Genomic DNA, 18932 nt, shown 5'->3' with positions numbered 1-18932 from the left:
TTGCTAACACTAACTGCCACGTAAATTCTCCTAACCTGCTGCGTAAGTTCTCCTAAACCACCTACAAAAAGTACTTTCTGACAAATGCTGGATCCCTTCTAGCCATGACCGTTTACTGGGGATCATATTCCAAGTGTGAAGTACAGAGCAAAAGAGACACCCGCGGGTCATGAAAGTCCCTTTGATCATCCATGACATAAGCAGCAAAGTACATGCAATGAAAACAGACTAGATTCAATCATTTCGATCATGTAGAGAGTTGTATTTCTCAATCTCACAAAGACTTAAAAAAAATTAAAACATGGCAGACATAAAATTAAACCTTTTCCCAAAATAAATGTATCAAACCATTCTGTAGTAAAATTGAACCTGCCAAAAAGTACCAAAATATTTTGGGGTAAAAAATTTAAACCCCTTTATGACAATCACAATACCAAGCAGAATGATGTAGCTAATTTGTAAAGAAATTGGCAGTGTGAACAGAAATAGCCCATTCCGACAAAAAGACACAGGGGGAAAAAAAATAAAATCACAGGACTTACAGTATGACACCAATAAAGAAAGCTCTTGGGAAACTGCAACATCAAATTGTCCAGATTCAACACAATAATAATCCCCCTTCTGATAGCACGTATCAAGAAGGCTGCACTACACTATGCCCTGAAGGACACATTAACAAATCTCATCATACATTTCCCCATGTCCCATTCTACTAGTTAATCAATGTCTGACATGGACCAAAGTGTATTTTGAATAAGCATAAATAGAACTCTCGGGAAATCAAATTATTTGAACTGTCTGTATTGATACATTTCATGGACAGAGTACTACCATTTAAGCAAAATATTTCAAAATATACTTTGGTCCATGTCAGACATTAACTACTAGCATACTTCATCAATATGAATATATAAATATGAATGATGCCAAAACAGAGTAATAACATCACTATTGACAAATATCCAGTCAAGAGTTTTGTAAAGGCCATAAATTGTTTTAACAGAAAAACCAAGGCTTGCCTGCCAAGGCAAGATGCAACTAGTGCAAATGTGCAAAACACAACCTTTTTTAACTACCTGTGGAGAAAATGTTGGTTCATGCAACTCATCTATATAAAATGTGCATTGTACCTTCATGGTTCTATGTTTTTTTTTCTTTCACTATCTTGTTTGTCTCTTTCATAATGTGTGTTTGACAGCAATCATGGGTTCAAGTTTGTTCAGCAGGTTCTGTTGAAGTTCTTTGAGTAGATGATCCCGTTCTTCGGAATCCAGGAGAACTTGCTAAATAAAACAAGTTTACAAATCAAAATAGTCAGTTAATTTGGTCCGACCTTTAGTGCTGTTCTAAAGTCATGTATGTGCATACCTCGCTCATGTACGGACATACCTCAATGAGTTTGTCTCTCTTCTCCAGGCTCTCCCTCAATTTCCTCTCCTCCCTCTCTTTGTCATCCATTTCGCTCCGCCAGGCTCGCTGTGCCTCCTTGTTCTCCTTCCCGCTCTCCCTCAGGTCGTTGAGTGTGTCGTTGAGTTGCTTTGACAGCGAAGACACCGTCTGACTATGATTCTGCTGCTGCTCCTTGAGAAGGCAGGGGGAAATAATGGGAAGAGAGGAAAGGTATGAGTTCTAATGACCAAACTATATTATAGGCTTGGTATTTTAGATACCTCACTGAAGATGACCTGAATTGTGTAAAAGACAATGGAAGACACAGCACATCTCAGTATATAGAGGGAGCCTCTTACTAGTCTTACATGGATTCCCCTTCACTGATATGAAAGACAGGGATTGGTGAAAGCATCCACTCTCCCATCCTCGTTTGTACTCACCTGCACTATACCCTGATAGTCCTGCAGGGCGGTGGTGAGCTTGGAGAACTCCCGGCACATGGCGGCGCTGTGCTCCTCTCTGTCCTGTAACCAGGCTATCACTAGGCTCTCCTTCTCCTTCAGCTGAGAGGCCAGAGCCCCCTCAGCCCCGCCTCCTGACACCCCTTGGCTAATCACAGAGTCCGACAGTGCCTGGGGGGAAAGAAAACAAGTTATGAGGAGGAAAGTCTCCCTGAAGCCAGTCAAAAGAGCTACATGTAGAATTTTTGCATTGTAATTTCAAAATAAGTCCATATAATAGCTGCAGTAGTAGTGGAATGATAGTGTTTCACAATATTTTTTCACCCCAAAAATATTTTGGGCCAATACAAAAATCGCATTCTAAAATGCAGACCTATTTGACAACAAAAAGCATACGTCGCTAATTCTCTATGATTTTGCTATACAACATTCCTGTAGATTGTTCTAAAACTATTATTTGGTTAACAGTAATAGCCTATATATTATGTTGATTCCCACTTTAAAAGTATCTGCCTGTCCCTGTTTCGCAGTCTGCTGCTGTGTGAGTGAGCTGCTCACTCCCTCTCCCCACATTGTGCAAGGACAAATGAAACAATACAGAAATTTCACATTTGGAGCAACTTTGACATTTGGAGAAATGTGGATAAACGTCAGAATCGGATGTCAAAATTGGTAAAACTGAGGTCTTGTTGTACAATGAACAAATATGTGGCCTTTAATTGGAGACAATTTAAGGCCACACTAAAATGTGCAGTTGTCACAACACGATGCCACGGATGTCTCAAGTTGAGGGAGTGTGCAATTGGCATGCTGACTGCACCAGAACTGTTGCCAGAGAATTTAATATTAATTTCCATAAGCTGCCTCTGTCGTTTTAGGGAATTTTGCAGTACGTCCAACTGGCCTCACAACCGCACACCACCTGTTTGGCAACGTGTTGGCGAGCGGTTTGCTAATGTCAACATTGTGAACACAGTGCCCCATGGTGGCGGTGGGGTTATGGTATGGGCAGGAATAAGCTATGGACAATAAACACAACTGCATTTTATTGATAGCAAATTGAATGCACAGAGATATCGTGATGAGATCCCGAGAGCCATTGTCGTGCCATTTATCTGCCGCCATCACCACATATTTCAACATGATACCGCCCGGGCTCAGGTCACAAGGATCTGTACACAATTCCTGGAAGCAGCAAATGTCTCAGTTCTTCAATGGCCTGTGTACTCACCAGACATGTCACCCATTGAGCATATTTGGGATGTTCTGGATTAACATGTACAACAGCGTGTTCCAGTTCCCGCCAATATCCAGCAACTTCGCACAGCCATTGAAGAGTGGGACAACATTCCATAGGCCACAATAAACAGCATGATCAGCTCTATGCATAGGAGATGTGTCACTCTGCATGAGGTAAATGGTGGTCACACTAGATACTGACTTTCTGATCCACGCCCCTAACTTTTTTTTAAAGGCATCTGTATTCCCAGTCAAGTGAAATCCATAGATTAAGCCTAATGAATTTATTCATCTTTGAAATTGCTGCATTTATATTTTTGTTGAGTATAATTAAAATAGCAGAGGCCCATCAATTAGCCCACATGGCTATATAGCAACAATATCATATTTAGAGTTAGCAGTCTAGCTAAGTGTTTTGAGTTCCGACTTCACCAGGTAGTAAATAATATAGCCTATAGGCCAATATGCTGGCAAAAAATATTTAACTCGGCAAAAAAATAAACGTCCCTTTTTCAGGACCCGGTCTTAATAATTTGTAAAAATCCAAATAACTTCACAGATCTTCATTGTAAACGGTTTAAACACTGTTTCCCATGCTTGTTCAAAGAACCATAAACAATTAATGAACATGCACCTGTGGAACGGTCGTTAAGACACTAACAGCTTACAGACGGTAGACAATTAAGGTCACAGTTATGAAAGGACACCAGAGGGCCTTTCTACTGACTCTGAAAAACACCAAAAGAAAGATGCCCAGGGTCCCTGCTCATCTGCGTGAACGTGCCTTAGGCATGCTGCAAGGGAGGCATGAGAACTGCAGATATGGCCAGGGCAATAAATTGCAATGTCCGTACTGTGAGAAGCCCAAGACAGCACTACAGGGAGACAGGACGGACAGCTGATCGTCCTCGCAGTGGCAGACCACGTGTAACAACACCTGCACAGGATCGGTACATCCAAACATCACACCTGCGGGACAGGTACAGGATGGCAACAATAACTGCCCGAGTTACACCAGGAACGCACAATCCATCCATCAGTGCTCAGACTGTCTGAGGGGCTGGACTGAGGGCTTGTAGGCCTGTTGTAAGGCAGGTCCTCACCAGACATCAACAACTTTGCGTATGGGCACAAACCAGACAGGACTGGCAAAAAGTGTTCTTCACTGACGAGTCGCGGTTGTCTCACCAGGGGGTGATGTTCGGATTTGCGTTTATCGTCGAAGGAATGAGTGTTACAACAAGGCCTGTACTCTGGAGCGGGATCGATTTGATGGTGGAGGGTCCATCACGGTCTGGAGTGGTGTGTCACAGCATCAGACGGAGCTTGTTGTCATTGCAGGCAATCTCAATGCTGTGCGTTGCAAGGAAGACATCCTCCTCCCTCATGTGGTACCCTTCCTGCAGGCTCATCCTGACATGACCCTCCAGCATGACAATGCCACCAGCCATACTGCTCGTTTTGTGAGTAATTTCCTGCAAGACAGGAATGTCAGTGCTCTGCCATGGCCAGCGAAGAGCATGGATCTCAATCCCATTGAGCAGGTCTGGGACCTGTTGGATCGGAGGGTGAGGGCTAGGGCCATTCCACCCAGAAATGTCTGGGAACTCGCAGGTGCCTTGGTGGAAGAGTGGGGTAACATCTCACAGCAAGAACTGGCAAATATGGTGCAGTCCATGAGGAGGAGATGCACTGCAGTGCTTAATGCAGCTGGTGGCCACCCCAGATACAGACTGTTACTTTTGATTTTGACCCCCTACCCCCCCTTTGTTCAGGGACACATTATTCCAATTCTGTCAGTCACATGTCTGTGGAACTTGTTCAGTTTATGTCTCAGTTGTTGAATCTTATGTTTACACAAATATTTACACATGTTAAGTTTGCTGAAAATAAAAGCAGTTGACCGTGAGATATAGATATACATTACCAGTCAAAAGTTGACATACCTACAATGGTTTTTCTTTATTTTTACTATTTCTACATTGTTGAATAATCATGTAGTAACCAAAAAAGTGAAACAAATCAAGATTCTTCAAAGTAACCACCCTTTGCCTTGATGACAGGTTTGCACACGCTTGGCATTCTCTCAAACAACTCCATGAGGTAGTCACCTGGAATGCCTTTCAATTGAGGTGTGCCCTGTTAAAATATCATTTGTGGGATTTCTTTCCTTCTTAATGCATTTGAGCCAATCAGGTGTGTTGTGACAACATAGGGCTATCTTCTGTATACCACCCCTATTTGGCAAAAGACCAAGTTGATATTATGGCAAGAACAACTCAAATAAGCAAAGAGAAACTACAGTCCATCATTACTTTAAGACATGAAGATCAGTCATTGCGGAACATTTCAAGAACTTTTAAAGTTTATTCAAGTACATCCGCAAAAACCATCAAGTGGTATGATGAAACTGGCTCTTATGAAGACCCAGAGTTACCTCTGCTGCAGAGGATACGTTCATTAGAGTTACCAGCCTCATAAATGCAGCCTAAATGAATGCTTCACAGAGTTCAAGTAACAGACATCTCAACATCAAATGTTCAGAGGAGACTACTTGAAATCAGGCCTTCATGGTCGAATTGCTGCAAAGAAACCACTACTAAAGGACACCAATAACTTGCTTGGTCCAAGAAACGAGCAATGGACATTAGACTGGTGGAAATATGTCCTTTGGTCTGATGAGCCCAAATGGGAGATTTTTTGGTTCCAACCACCGTGTCTTTGTGAGATGCAGAGAAGGTGAACGGATGATCTCCACATGTGTGTGGTTCCCACCATGAAGCATGGTGGTGTAATGGTGTGGGGGTGCTTTGCTGGTGACACTGACAGTGATTTATTTGGAATTCAAGGAACATTTTACCAGTATGGCTACCACAGCATTCTGCAGTGATACGCCATCACATCTGGTTCACGCTTAGTGGAACTATCATTTGTTTTTCAACAGGACAATGACCAAACACACCTTTGGGCTGTGAAAGGGCTATTTGACCAAGAAGGAGAGTGATGGAGTGTTGCATCAGATGACCTGGCCTCCACAATCACCGGACCTCAACCCAATTGAGATGGTTAGGGATGAGTTGGACCGCAGAGTGAAGGAAAAGCAGTGGGAACTCCTTCAAGACTGTTGGAAAAGCATTCCAGGTAAAGCTGGTTGAGAGAATACCAAGAGTGTGCAAAGCAGTCAAGGAAAAGGGTGGCTACCTTGCAGAATATACAATATATTGTGATTTGTTTAACACTTCTTTGGGTACTACATGATTCCATATGTGTTATTTCATAGTGTTGATGTCTTCACTATTATTCTGCAATGTAGAAAATAGTAAAAAAAAATCCTGGAATGAGTAAGTGTGTCCAAACTTTTGACTGGTACTGTAGATGCACAAAGAGCCAAAAATAAATCTGATAATTCTGGATCCTATTTTTACGGATTTCACATCAATTTATCAATCATGCATTCCCTGGATATTAGATAAATAGCTTACTTTTGAAATATTAGTCTACCATTCTACTCAGTTGACTTACATGGCACTGTAAAAATGTGTCAAGAGTCACACACTAATGCAAAGTAACTGTCCATTAAAACTTTTATTGTTGTAGCAACATTCCCTCTAATTTTTTGGGGCACGGTAACTTGAACTTCGTGCAACTTCTGGCACGCGTCTACAGTGAACACTGTAGGCTGTACCCTTACAGTGTTAGACAGTACCCAATAGGCTATTGTGGCTATTTCAGCATAATGTTGGCCTACCAACAAAACAGTATGAATCCCATAACATTTTCACATGGAAATAGCTTATGATTTCAATGATATAGCCTACAGTAGCCTATATGTGGTGTTCAATGCAGGCCTACATTGCATAAGACTTCTAAAACATTATGAAGGGCTTGACATTAATTCATGATTTTTTTTACCGGGTCTGTAACATGGGCCAAATAAATGACTGTAAATTGCATTTTATTGTGTTGTATGATAGAAGAAACCACTTTAGAAAATAAAATGTATTATTATTACCACGCAGAGAATTAGACCATGTAGGCTACCCCTCTATTGGCTTATTTGCATATTCAAGCCCGTCTCAAAAAACAACACCCCTTTAGATATAAGCTTTTTTTACCAAGACAGCTTGAAAATGTAGCCTACTTGTTATGTGTTCTTGTAGGAAGCACTAACTCTCAATTGCTGACCTATACTTATCTATAACTGGGCTAATAACTTGCTAACTAGCAAAGAATATCAACAAATGTGCAGATGCAGGGCTCTGCAGTCTGATCTGAACTGAAAAGCTCAAGACCACTGATGGGCTACACCCTCCAATAGAATTCTACTCTGTTGCACTCTGTCTACAACAAAATCAGACTCAATTTTGCAAAGTCCGATTTGTTTTCATTTGTTGCATTGAAAAGGGGCTGATATACAGTGCCTTGCGAAAGTATTCGGCCCCCTTGAACTTTGCGACCTTTTGCCACATTTCAGGCTTCAAACATAGAAGAAAGTATTAACTTAAGGGGGCTGAATAATTTTGCACGCCCAATTTTTCAGTTTTTTGATTTGTTAAAAAAGTTTGAAATATCCAATAAATGTCGTTCCACTTCATGATTGTGTCCCACTTGTTGTTGATTCTTCACAAAAAAATACAGTTTTATATCTTTATGTTTGAAGCCTGAAATGTGGCAAAAGGTTGCAAAGTTCAAGGGGGCCGAATACTTTCGCAAGGCACTGTAATGTTGATTCGATTACAGAAAAAAGCGTTGATCTATATAGTGCAAACTAAAGGGGAGAACTCAGTGAAGTTCTATCTCTTGTGTCTCTGTGTGGCTGCACACAAGCACAGCTTAGAGGGAACATAGCATTGTAATCTATTTATTGTTATCAAGCAAAATAGTTATTCATCTCAATGATGTGACTTTGTCCATATTGCCCAGCTCTAGTACCTACTCCCCAAAAACATTTATCGTGTGATGGATTTTTATCTCTAACGTCGGTATCAATAAAAGGCGTGGTCATCTCCTAACTCAAACACAAGGAACAACGGCAAACTGTGACAAGCAGCCAACCTAGAAGTCGCCCTGTCATTTCCTAGTTGCATAAAATCTACACCCTTAAAACTATTTCAGTTTATGTGAGAAAACATGCACTGAATAGTGTAGGGAATGATTGTACCATCTAAATCGCAGTGAAATATCTCCGACTGCTTGAAGTTGGTCGACGAAACTGAACGCAAAATAGCCTCCATCATGGTCCATGCTACCCGGGATCCTTGGATGTCGGATAGCACTAACCTCTCTACCGTATTGCAGGGAAATGGGATGTGTGGAAGTGGAAAGAGTTGTTTTAAAAAATCAAATAAAAAGAGTTGTCGTAATTCACCTTGCTTCCACATGGGTGAGAAAGGACATGTAGCACCTTTAACTTGAATAACAGAGGTCAGTGCATGCAGCACTGGTTACTGAACCTGACACAAATAATTGTGGGCACACTAAAAAGAGATAAATCTGGAATCAATTCTATTTAGATCAGGAATGGTCAAACGAACAGATAATCAAATCAATCAAAACACCATCTTTCAAGACATCTGGGTCTGTATTCACAAAGCGTCTCAGAGTAGGAGTCCCACAGCACACCTAATTTAATTCAACCTATAGAGACACTGTAGGTTGAGGTGATCCCCCTCACCTGCATGTCTTTCTGAGAGCTCTTTAGTGCCTCCTTCAGGCAGAGAAGAAGTGACTCTTTCTCCTGTAGGACTGCTGTGAGGGCCTGGTCCCGCTGTCTCCACACTTCCCTCTCCTTCTGCACCTCTCGCTGCACTCGATCCTTCTCAACCAGCTCCACTCTCAGTTCCTGGTGGTTAGAAGAAAAACAGGGCCCTTATGGGAGAAATGACTAGTAACACCTTTGACTGAATGACTATAGTCTTTCCAGCACAATATGTTAATTTTGTTAATGAATTTGAGTTAATACATCCAAGTGAAAGAGCGTGGGGGTGTGTGTGTTCTACAGCAGCTGCCGTACACTGGTAGCACAGCAATCACACGTGTGGGCTTTCAACATTAGACTCACATTGATGATGTCCTGGTTACATTGGAGCACAGCGTTGAGTGTGGAGAGGTCTTTCTCCCGGTCTCTCCCGGCCTTCTTCAGTGCCTCCAGCTCGCTCTCCATCCTCTTCTCCCTCTCACTCACCTCAGAGAGCAGAGCCTCCAGGGCTAGCTAATGAAGTGGTAGAACACAAGACATCAGCAAAATAACCTTGTACAGAAATGTTCTATATCCCATACAACAGGTGGGTCTAATCCCGAATGCTGATTGGATAAAACCGCATTCCAGCCAGTGTCTATTCCACAAGTTGCCACCGGCTAAAATCTATGATGTTAAAATGCCTATTTAGTCTGTTCCATCTGACTGCGCAATCCACTGTCATCAGCCCAGTCAAGCAATTTATGAACTTGATTTCCACTATTAAAAGTATCTAGACATCCTCAGATTTCTTTTAGACTAACATTTTGCTGTGTTGTTGGCTAGCTCCTGACAAGTGTGCACATTTTCTATGCTAAGAGAAATCGCACCTCATTAGCTCATTGTTTTGGATGTATCAAAATAAATGTCACTAGAAAACAGCGGAAACAAATGCAAATACTTTGCTGTTATTCTGGCTGCACTTTTTAACGTGACTAAGTTAGCCGTAGTTGGCTAGCTAGCAAGCAAGGGATAAGAACGTTGCCAGCCAGTATGGTAATGGAACATTTAGAACGAAGGACTGGGTCGCGTCTAGATACAGAACAAACGTAGTGTCGGGCCCAACAACACCCATGCCAATATATCCTCCAAACACCGGCTTCTCTGGCATTATCACTTAAGTAATGTAATTTAAAAAGGAAATATTCACACATTTTATTGTCCATGCTTTGACAGTCTACACAAGTTTATTTGGTGATTTTATTGTAAACCAATAGCTTATTCAAATCATAATCAAATGGGATCAATCTTAACCCTCACCTTATTGTCGGAGAGAGTTTGTTTCAGATTGTCAGTGAGTGCCTGTGTTAGTCTGTCAGCCACGTCTGTCCCTGTCCCCACCTCAACGCACATCTTCCCGATCAGACACATGCACTCCTGAGACAGACAGGAAGACAGGAAATTAATATCGGATCATGGAATAACACATGGCTTGTCCCAGAGATGGCATCAGAAAAGGACTTGATGTGGTAAGAAAAAAAAAGACATTTAAATGACAGAATACAAAAACTGCATTTAAACAAATGTCTCAATGATAAATATTGCGACAATGATAGTTAAGAAAACAGGGTTTGCCCCAACCACTCACGGTTGGGACAATTTGGGTTGATAATTGGATTTCTTGATTATTGTTATTATTTTATTTTTTATGGATTATTTTAGTACCTGCTTGACATTTTACTGCATTGTTAGGAGCTAGTAATATAAGCATTTCATTGCACCCGCTATAACATCTGCTAAACTGTGTACACGACCAATATATATGACAAAAATACACATAGAACCGGTCAAAACGTTTGGACACACCTACTCATTCAAGGGTTTTTGTTTATTTTGACCATGTTCTACATTGTAGAGTAATAGTGAAGACATCAAAACTATGAAATAACATATGGAATCATGTAGTAACCAAAAAAGTGTTAAATCAAAATATTTTATATTTGAGGTTCTTCAAAGTAGCCACCCTTTGCCTTGATGACAACTTTACACTCAACCAGCTTCATGAGTTAGCCACCTGGAATTATTTTCCAAAGGTCTTGAAGTTTAGTACATATGCTAAGAACTTGTTGGTTGCTTTTCCTTCACTCTGTGGGCCAACTCATCCCTAACCACCTGAATTGGGTTGAAGTCAGGTGATTGTGGATGCAGCACTCCATCACTCTCCTTCTTGGTCAAATACCTCTTACACAGCCTGGAGGTGTTTTGAAAAACAAATGTTTGTCCCACTAAGCGCAAACCAGATGGGATGGAGTATTGCTGCAGAATTCTGTGGTAGCCATGCTGGTTAAGAGTGCCTTGAATTCTAAATAAATCACAGACAGTGTCACCAGCAAGCACCCCCACACCACCTCCATGCTTCACGGTGGGAACCACACACAGTGGTGTAAAGAACTTAAGTAAACAATTATTTCAAGTACTACTTGAAATTGGGATATCTGTACTTTATTTATATTCTTGACAATTTTACTTCACTACATTCCTAAAGAAAATGTTACTTTTTACGCCATATATTTTCCCTGACAACCCAAAGTGCTCGTTAAATTTCAATTTCAAATTGTGAATTCATGCACTTATCAAGATAAAATGTGGCCGTCCTTACTGCCTATGGTCAAGTGGACTCACTAAACACAAATGCATCTTTTGTAAAAGTCTGAGTGTTGGGAGTGTGCCCCTGGCTATGTGTAAATTTGCTTACTATAAGGAATTTTAAATGATTTATACTTTTGATACTTAAGTATATTTTAGCAATAACATACTTTGAGACTTAAGTACAGTTGAAGTCAGAAGTTTAAATACACTTATGTTGGAGTCATTAAAACTCGTTTTTCAACAACTCCACACATTTCTCGCTAACAAACTATAGTTTTGGCAAGTCGGTTAGGACATCTACTTCACGCATGACAAGTCATTTTTCCAACAATTGTTTACAGAGAGATTATTTCACTGTATCCCAATTCCAGTGGGTCAGAAGTTTACATACACAGCTTGGAAAATTCCAGAAAATTATGTCATTGCTTTAGAAGCTTCTGATAGGCTAATTGACATCATTTGAGTCAATTGGAGGTGTACCTGTGGATGTATTTCAAGGCCTACCTTCAAACTCAGTGCCTCTTTGCTTGACATCATGGGAAAATCAAAAATCAGCCAAGACCTCAGAAAAAAATGGTACACCTCCACAAGTCATTCATCCTTGGGAGCAATTTCCAAATGCCTGAAGGTACCACTTTCATCTGTACAAACAATAGTAAGCAAGTATAAACACCATGGAACCACGCAGCCGTCATACCGCTCAGGGAGGAGACACGTTCAGTCTCCTAGAGATGAACGTACTTTGGTGCGAAAAGTGCAAATCAATCCCAGAACAGCAGCAAATGACATTGTGGAGATGCTGGAGGAAACAGTATCTATATCCATAGTAAAACGAGTCCTATATCGATATAACCTGAAAGGCCGCTCAGCAAGGAAGAAGCCACTGCTCCAAAACCGGCATAACAAAAGCGGTTTGCAACTGCACATGGGGACAAAGATCGTACTTTTTGGAGAATCCTCTGGTTCTCTGGTCTGATGAAACAAAAATATAACTGTTTTGCCATAATGACCATCGTTCTGTTTGGAGGAAAAAGGGGGAGGCTTGCAAGCTGTAGAATACCATCCCAACCGTGAAGCACGGGGGTGCAGCATCATGTTGTGGGGGTGCTTTGCTGCAGGAGGGACTGGTGCACTTCACAAAATAGATTGCATCATGAGGAAATTAATGTGGATATATTGAAGCAACATCTCAAAACATCAGTCAGAAAGTTAACACTTGTTCGCAAATGGGTCTTCCAAATGGACAATGACCCAAAGCATACCTCCAAAATTGTTGCAAAATTGCTTAAAACAAGGATTTTTTCTAGGATTAAATGTCAGGAATTGTGAAAAACAGAGTTTAAATGTATTTGGCTGAGGTGTATGTAAAATTAGACTTAAACTGTATATTTAAAACCAAATACTTTTAGGCTTTAACTCAAGTACAATTTTACTGGGTAACATTCACTTGAGTAACTTTCTATTAAGGCATCTATACTTTTACTCAAGTATGACAATTGCATCTCACAAAGACACAGCGGTTGGAACCAAAAATCTCAAATATGGACTCATCAGTCCAAAGGACAGATTTGCACAAGTCAAATATCATTTGCCCGTGTTTCTTGGCCCAGGCAAGTCTTCGTATTATTAATGTCCATTAGTATTGGTTTCTTTGCAGCAATTCAACCATGAAGGCCTGATTTACACAGTCTCCTCTGAACAGTTGATGTTGAGATGTGTCTTACTCGAACTCTGAAGCATTTATTTGGGCTGCAATCTCAGGTGCAGCTAATTTCCTATTTCTGAGGGTGGTAATTCTAATATACTTATCCTCTGCAGCAGAGGTAACTCTGGGTCTTCCTTTCCTGTGGCTGTCCTCATGAGAGCCAGTTTCATCATAACGCTTGATGGGTTTTGTGACTGCACTTGAAGAAACGTAAAGTTCTTGAAATTTAACAAGGCACACCTATTAATTTAAATGCATTCCAGGTGACTACACTATGAAGCTGGTTGAGAGGATTCCAAGAGTGTACTGAAGTGTACTGACACCATGAAGCTGTCATCAAGGCAAAGGATGGCTACACTTTTTTGGTTACTACATGATTCCATATGTGTTACTTCATAGTTTTGATGTCTTCACTACTATTCAACAATGTAGAAAATAGTCAAACTAACTAAAAACCCTGGAATGAGTAGGTGTTCAAACTTTTGACTGGTACTCTATATTAAACCGATTTGATTTATCCATTTGTCTAACAGTAAGTATATGTTAAGCTGAGGAAGTTTGCTCACCCATACAAACTTTAATAGAGTTAGACATTTTGTTTGGGATTTGTGATGAAAATGGATTCCCATCTGCTAAAACCACTACATCTTAAGTTAGGTCTGGGAGTTTAAGAGCTTGGGGTGTCCATGTTGTGATGGTAACATTCCACTAGCTCAGCCACCGTCTCATTTGTGAGTGAAGTGGATCCCTGTGTTTTAGGCATGACTGCATTGTCTACCCTCATAGAATCAGTATGAATCACTCACCCGGATAACTCTGTCTCTGCTGAGCAACGAATGCCCCAAACTCTGCAGTAGCAAGTTTCCCCCGTCCTTTTGCGGAAACTGAAAAAGCCATAATCACAACATACACAGGACTTAGATGAAGGATGTTAAGTCAACACGGGGTTGGCATTGTTGCATCGATAGAAGAGCAGACTAGCCTGGTACTAGATCAGTGTGTGTTTTCTTTCAAACTGATGACAATGACCACAGGCATTGCCAAGACCGCACAAACATATTTGGGACCAGGCTAGAGCAGCAGACCTGTCCATTTTGAAGCCAGTGTCTTGTGGGTGATATATGACACTATAATACAGTTGATGCTTTCATAGAATGCAGCCAATCAGTTTGCATTATTGTAATACATTTAGAACATATATTATAAGCCTATAAATTTGCCCCGCAAGTGCCAAGTGTGAAAGTTCCCCACCACAAAAGCTTGATATACTGTGAAACCTCACACAGAGCACACAAATAATCTCAATGATTGACTTATTTGAATTTTTCTAGGATTGGGTGGAGCTAATGCCAGATTCCAGGCAAATTCAAATATTTCCTTGTGTAGAGCTTTCTGTGGTGCTCTTAATCGTCAAAGCTCTTCGTGGATTTACAGCTCCCATTCCCAGACTGAACTTGCTAATATATCCCAAAAACTGGAACTCAAGCTAGATCGGAATCTCAGATGCGAATCTCATGAAATGAGAATCAGTTTAGGTAAGATGCCTTAACAGCTGGGGGTGAGGCCTAGACATGCTAGAACCATAGGTAGATGCATGGTTGGATAACTTGAGTCTACTGTAAGGAGGTAAGGACAAGAGATGCCACTCAGCAGCATGTTAATGATCTCTTTATGAAAAGCCATCCTGAGCTGCAGGGCAAACTCCACTAGTTGGGGAAGATTCCAGGGAGATGTGTGTGTGTGCGTGGTTATATGAGTGCACCTGCATTAAGGAGACACCACCCCCCCCAGTCCAGAAACCAAACCAAACTCTAACACACCCATCATTCCATGCATAATGCTTTATTTGTGCTTAGTCAACACAAACGTGGCTTAAAGACATAGCTATCCAAGTGATTCTGTAGACGTGTATGCGCACGCAAGTACATGAAGAGGAAGGGACACTATGTTCAGGCCATTATATTGCTGTGCACCAGCTGACGAGGCACATACCTGTTTATCTTGTATAAAATGTCAGCAGCCAATTACCATGACAAGGAGTGTCAACCTCAGTTGTACTTGTGTGTGTGTGCGCGCAACCAAATTATCATGACCCTTCAATTCCGCTCACCAATTTATACTGTTTTCTTTCTCAATTGAGTTACTATAAATACTATGGACCGGTTTCCCAGACACAGCCTAGTCCTGGTATAAAAAAATATATAAATGCTTTCATTGGAGAATCTCCATGGAGAATGCTTTTCAGTCCATGAGTAGGCTTCATTTGTGTCTAGGAATCCAGCTGAAAATGTCTAAACTCGGGGGGAATCAATGTCAAATCAATAAACTACTCAGTGCTTACCTTAAGCCAATCCTCTGGTCCACTGACATTAGCTTCTGGTTTGGTTTTGGTCCCGTGTTTAAGCTCAGTTTCTAGGGTCTTGATGCGTGTCATGGCTTGATCAAGCTGTCCTCTCAACTGTCTGACTGCAAGGTGCACTCGACCTGTATTGCTCTGAAATGAAATAATAAAAAGACATAAGTTGTCACTTAATTCTGTTGAAGTCCTACACCTGTATTTACAAGTAAGAGAATATTCAGTTGGACTTTTGCACTGGCTCCAGACATTAGATACTAGATGGCATATTACAGACCACTAAGTAAATATTTACACTCTGTGATAGACGGCGTGATCCACAGACCACAGGCAAGGAAACCAGTCGGAAAATCCTCATTTAGGGCAGAGATATTTTCCTGACCAGGGAAAGGGCCCATTTATAGGCTATGGGAATCCAAAGTGTTGTCGTCAGAAAGAAATCCTAGCCCTACTTATAATCACTTCCTATCATTATTTGGCATGCTGGATTTTGATAGAATATAAGAAAAAAACTCACTTCTCTGTGTAGTGGAATAAACTCGTCCCTCAATTCAGTCAGAACGTCATTTGTCTCTCCGTCCACTTCCTCTCCTCCATTCTCCCGCTCTCCAAAATTCAGCACCCTTGTTACCTCAGGGGAGGATGTCTCACCTACCTCTCCTGAATATCGCCCTTCCCTCTTACCCAAAACGGGAATCTTACTCCCCGAAGGTGAACTGACAGGCTTTCCTTCAATACCTTTCAACTCTCTGAGGACCAGGAGTGACAAATCATCCGGAAAATCAAATGGATCACGGCAACCCAGCGAGTCCAGCGATTGGATGGACTCAGTGCGAGAGGACGCTCGTAAGGAGAGAGCGGATCCAGTCAATGACGCTGGGCTAGAGCTTAGCGACGGCACTCTCGACCAATGAAGAGGCATGCTCTGCGACTTATCCCGCGATAGAGCCAAGGGGGAAAAGGGTTGGAAGGGTAGGCGGCGGGGAACCCCACAAACCGACTCATAGGCGGAGTCGGACACCCTCAGAGAATCACATCCCTCACAATTTTTCCCCATCGTGCATCGCTTCCCCGTTCTCCTGAAGTATGGACATGCGTCCCATTTCTCAGACCAGCACTCATACTCTGACAGGGCCATGTTCTCCTTCAACATTTCAATGTAACCCTCTCGGTTTCCCATTCCCTCCCCATCCTCCTCACTAGTGCTGCTCCTCATCCGGAAATCCTGAGGGCATCGCTGGCGGTAAGCGCTGCGTACCCACTGCCTGACCTTGTCCCTCTCCTGGGTCAACTTCTGAAGCCTCTCAGAGGATAAGACCCTCACCCTGGAAATGACAGAGTCAAACTTGAAAACCCGCTCTAGAACTGAAACACATTTGCCACACAAGAACTCCCCCCGCCCACTGCCCCGTGGTACGGACTGGCCTAGTATGTGTGTCAGCACAGAGAGAAGGTCCATTGCTTTAGAAGGTGAGGAAAGGGACGAGAGAGAGACCGTGGAGCTAAGAGACATGGTGCTACCTGCAAAGTGGGAAAATAAAACATTAGAACAGACACACGCACATATACGCAGAGAAGTGCGCACACACACACACCTCACCCCAGGGGCTGCTTTGAGAAGACCTGGAGAGACTTCCCCTGCCCAGCGAGTCTGATGGGGTCTGAGGCTGACCATCTTTCTTGTTCTGACGCCCAAAGAGCCATCGCCGTTGGTTGCCGTGCAGGTCACCCCCACACACCAGACACTCCTCACCTTTGCCTCTGGAGGACATAGTAGACGGAGGGGCTAGAAAATCCCCTGATGTCCACAGAATGATCTTCAATATTCTGTTGGAATAAAGCAGAAAAGATTCTTCGCTGCAGCCTTAACTAAACGTATTCTAAACTTTTTGATCATGGTGTAGATAACAGTTTGATATCTAATCTTAGAATTACATTCTGTATAATTGCACTTGCTGGCAGTGACATTCAAATAGGGTTTTCAAGAGCTGGCTTCACTTTTGGCCCACTTATATATTAAACATTATTATACTAGGCTGTTTAGCCTAATTCAGTTATCTGCTCTCACTAGCTTGCCGCGTAGAGCCTCGATTTTTGCTTTGCCTCAGTGCGCTTTAATATTATAGTGGATGTTTTGCTCAACATGTTGGCTCTTTTAGCACAGAGCTGTGAGTGTTTACAGTTGCAACCCACAGCCGCCTACACGTCGACCTTGAACCACGTTGTCAGTACATTTCGCAAACTGTCAAAGCAACAACAAAAAAACAAGCCTCGCAAACGTTCACGATCTCCCCGCCATTCGTTTCACTGCTCGCTTGTACCTATGATAATGAACTTTAGACAACAGCAGCCTATTCCTATACGATATCGAATATCTGACACCAGCAGCTGTCGTCTCTTTCTGTTGCCCGCGGTACACAACCTATAACCAAAACTAATGACCTGTCTACGCAGTCCTATTTTAAGAGGCGGAGGTGTGTAAATACATTTCATTCCGACAACGCGGAGTCCGTAACCACGAAAGTTCTAGGCTGTGTTCACGGTCTGAATCAAGTTAAGCAGTATGACTACACCAAATTAATTATCCTTCCTTTAAAGATTGTCAAAATCACATATTTGTTTTCTGTACCTCCACTTTTAGACCATCTGCATGCATAAAGTGTTTGGATAAGTATGGTTGGTTTATCTTTCTCGATCAATTAAATCTGGTTTCGCGCTCTGAACACGATAAAGTTGGGAAGTCTTGAACGCGAACATTATTCCCGGTGGCTTCCTCGGTGAAGTTAACCAGGTCCCATCTACATTTGAATGACTTTACCAATGACCACATCGTAAAGAAATACAATAACAATTTTTTAAAAGTGTCTTACAATGTCAACCAGGAACTCGAGCGCACTGCAGTTGCCTACACCGGAAAGGAGCTGTGAGTGTGCACTACCTTGCTGACGTCATTAGTCATACCTGGGGTGTATTCATTACGCCAATTCTGTTGCAAAACGTTTCGTAAACGGAACGAAACGGGGAGGGACCCACCTGAATTTGTCCAATAGAACATCTCTGTTTAGACTAATGATTACACCACTGTTTTGAGAAGTGAATGGCCGTAAATCAGCAGTCGATTGGATTATTTTCATAGGCACACTTGTCATTGGTAATATACCGTGCCAGAGCTCCATTTCATTCTACATTTCATTCTGCGGTTTTAGCCTACGGTTTTTAATTTCTGCTCAGATCATGTAATCTATGGAAATCTATGGAACTATGACATTTGCATGCTTGGGCGATTGTGTGCCAACATGGTAGTCCAATGTTTGGTAATTATTTTTAAGATTCAGTCAAATATAAAGATTATACACTATCATCAATCACAAAGATTTATTCAAAGAGAGAAACAAAGCACACACCATGTGAAATTGAGTTAAATTCAGTGTATTTCCTATTATTGTACAAAAA

The 18932-nt window shown here is 41.8% G+C and overlaps 1 protein-coding gene across 6 annotated transcripts; it reads right to left on the bottom strand.

The window, feature by feature from the left end:
- Window positions 1-238: 238 nt before the first annotated feature.
- LOC115141154 (uncharacterized) lies at window positions 239-18438 on the bottom strand. 6 transcript variants are annotated; one of them, XM_029679838.2, is made up of 11 exons: window positions 18350-18438; window positions 17080-17306; window positions 15997-17000; window positions 15465-15617; window positions 13930-14007; window positions 10090-10206; window positions 9154-9303; window positions 8767-8934; window positions 1833-2024; window positions 1390-1581; window positions 239-1283 (listed from the first exon to the last, which is right to left on the bottom strand). In XM_029679838.2, exons 2-11 carry the CDS (start codon window positions 17249-17251, stop codon window positions 1179-1181), a joined length of 2331 nt encoding a protein of 776 aa, XP_029535698.1. In that variant the 5' UTR covers window positions 17252-17306; window positions 18350-18438; the 3' UTR covers window positions 239-1178. The 6 variants fall into 6 exon arrangements, with proteins under 6 accessions (XP_029535698.1, XP_029535702.1, XP_029535700.1 ...); XM_029679842.2 differs by having other exon boundaries at window positions 1390-1575; XM_029679840.2 differs by lacking the exon at window positions 18350-18438 and adding an exon at window positions 18109-18280.
- Between the last annotated feature and the right edge of the window lie 494 nt (window positions 18439-18932).

Source organism: Oncorhynchus nerka, linkage group LG14 (genome assembly GCF_034236695.1).
Source record: "Oncorhynchus nerka isolate Pitt River linkage group LG14, Oner_Uvic_2.0, whole genome shotgun sequence".
Taxonomy (NCBI): Eukaryota; Metazoa; Chordata; class Actinopteri; order Salmoniformes; family Salmonidae; genus Oncorhynchus; species Oncorhynchus nerka.
The sequence above is the reverse complement of the archived record's forward strand: the minus strand, read 5'-3'. Positions and strand labels throughout refer to the sequence as shown.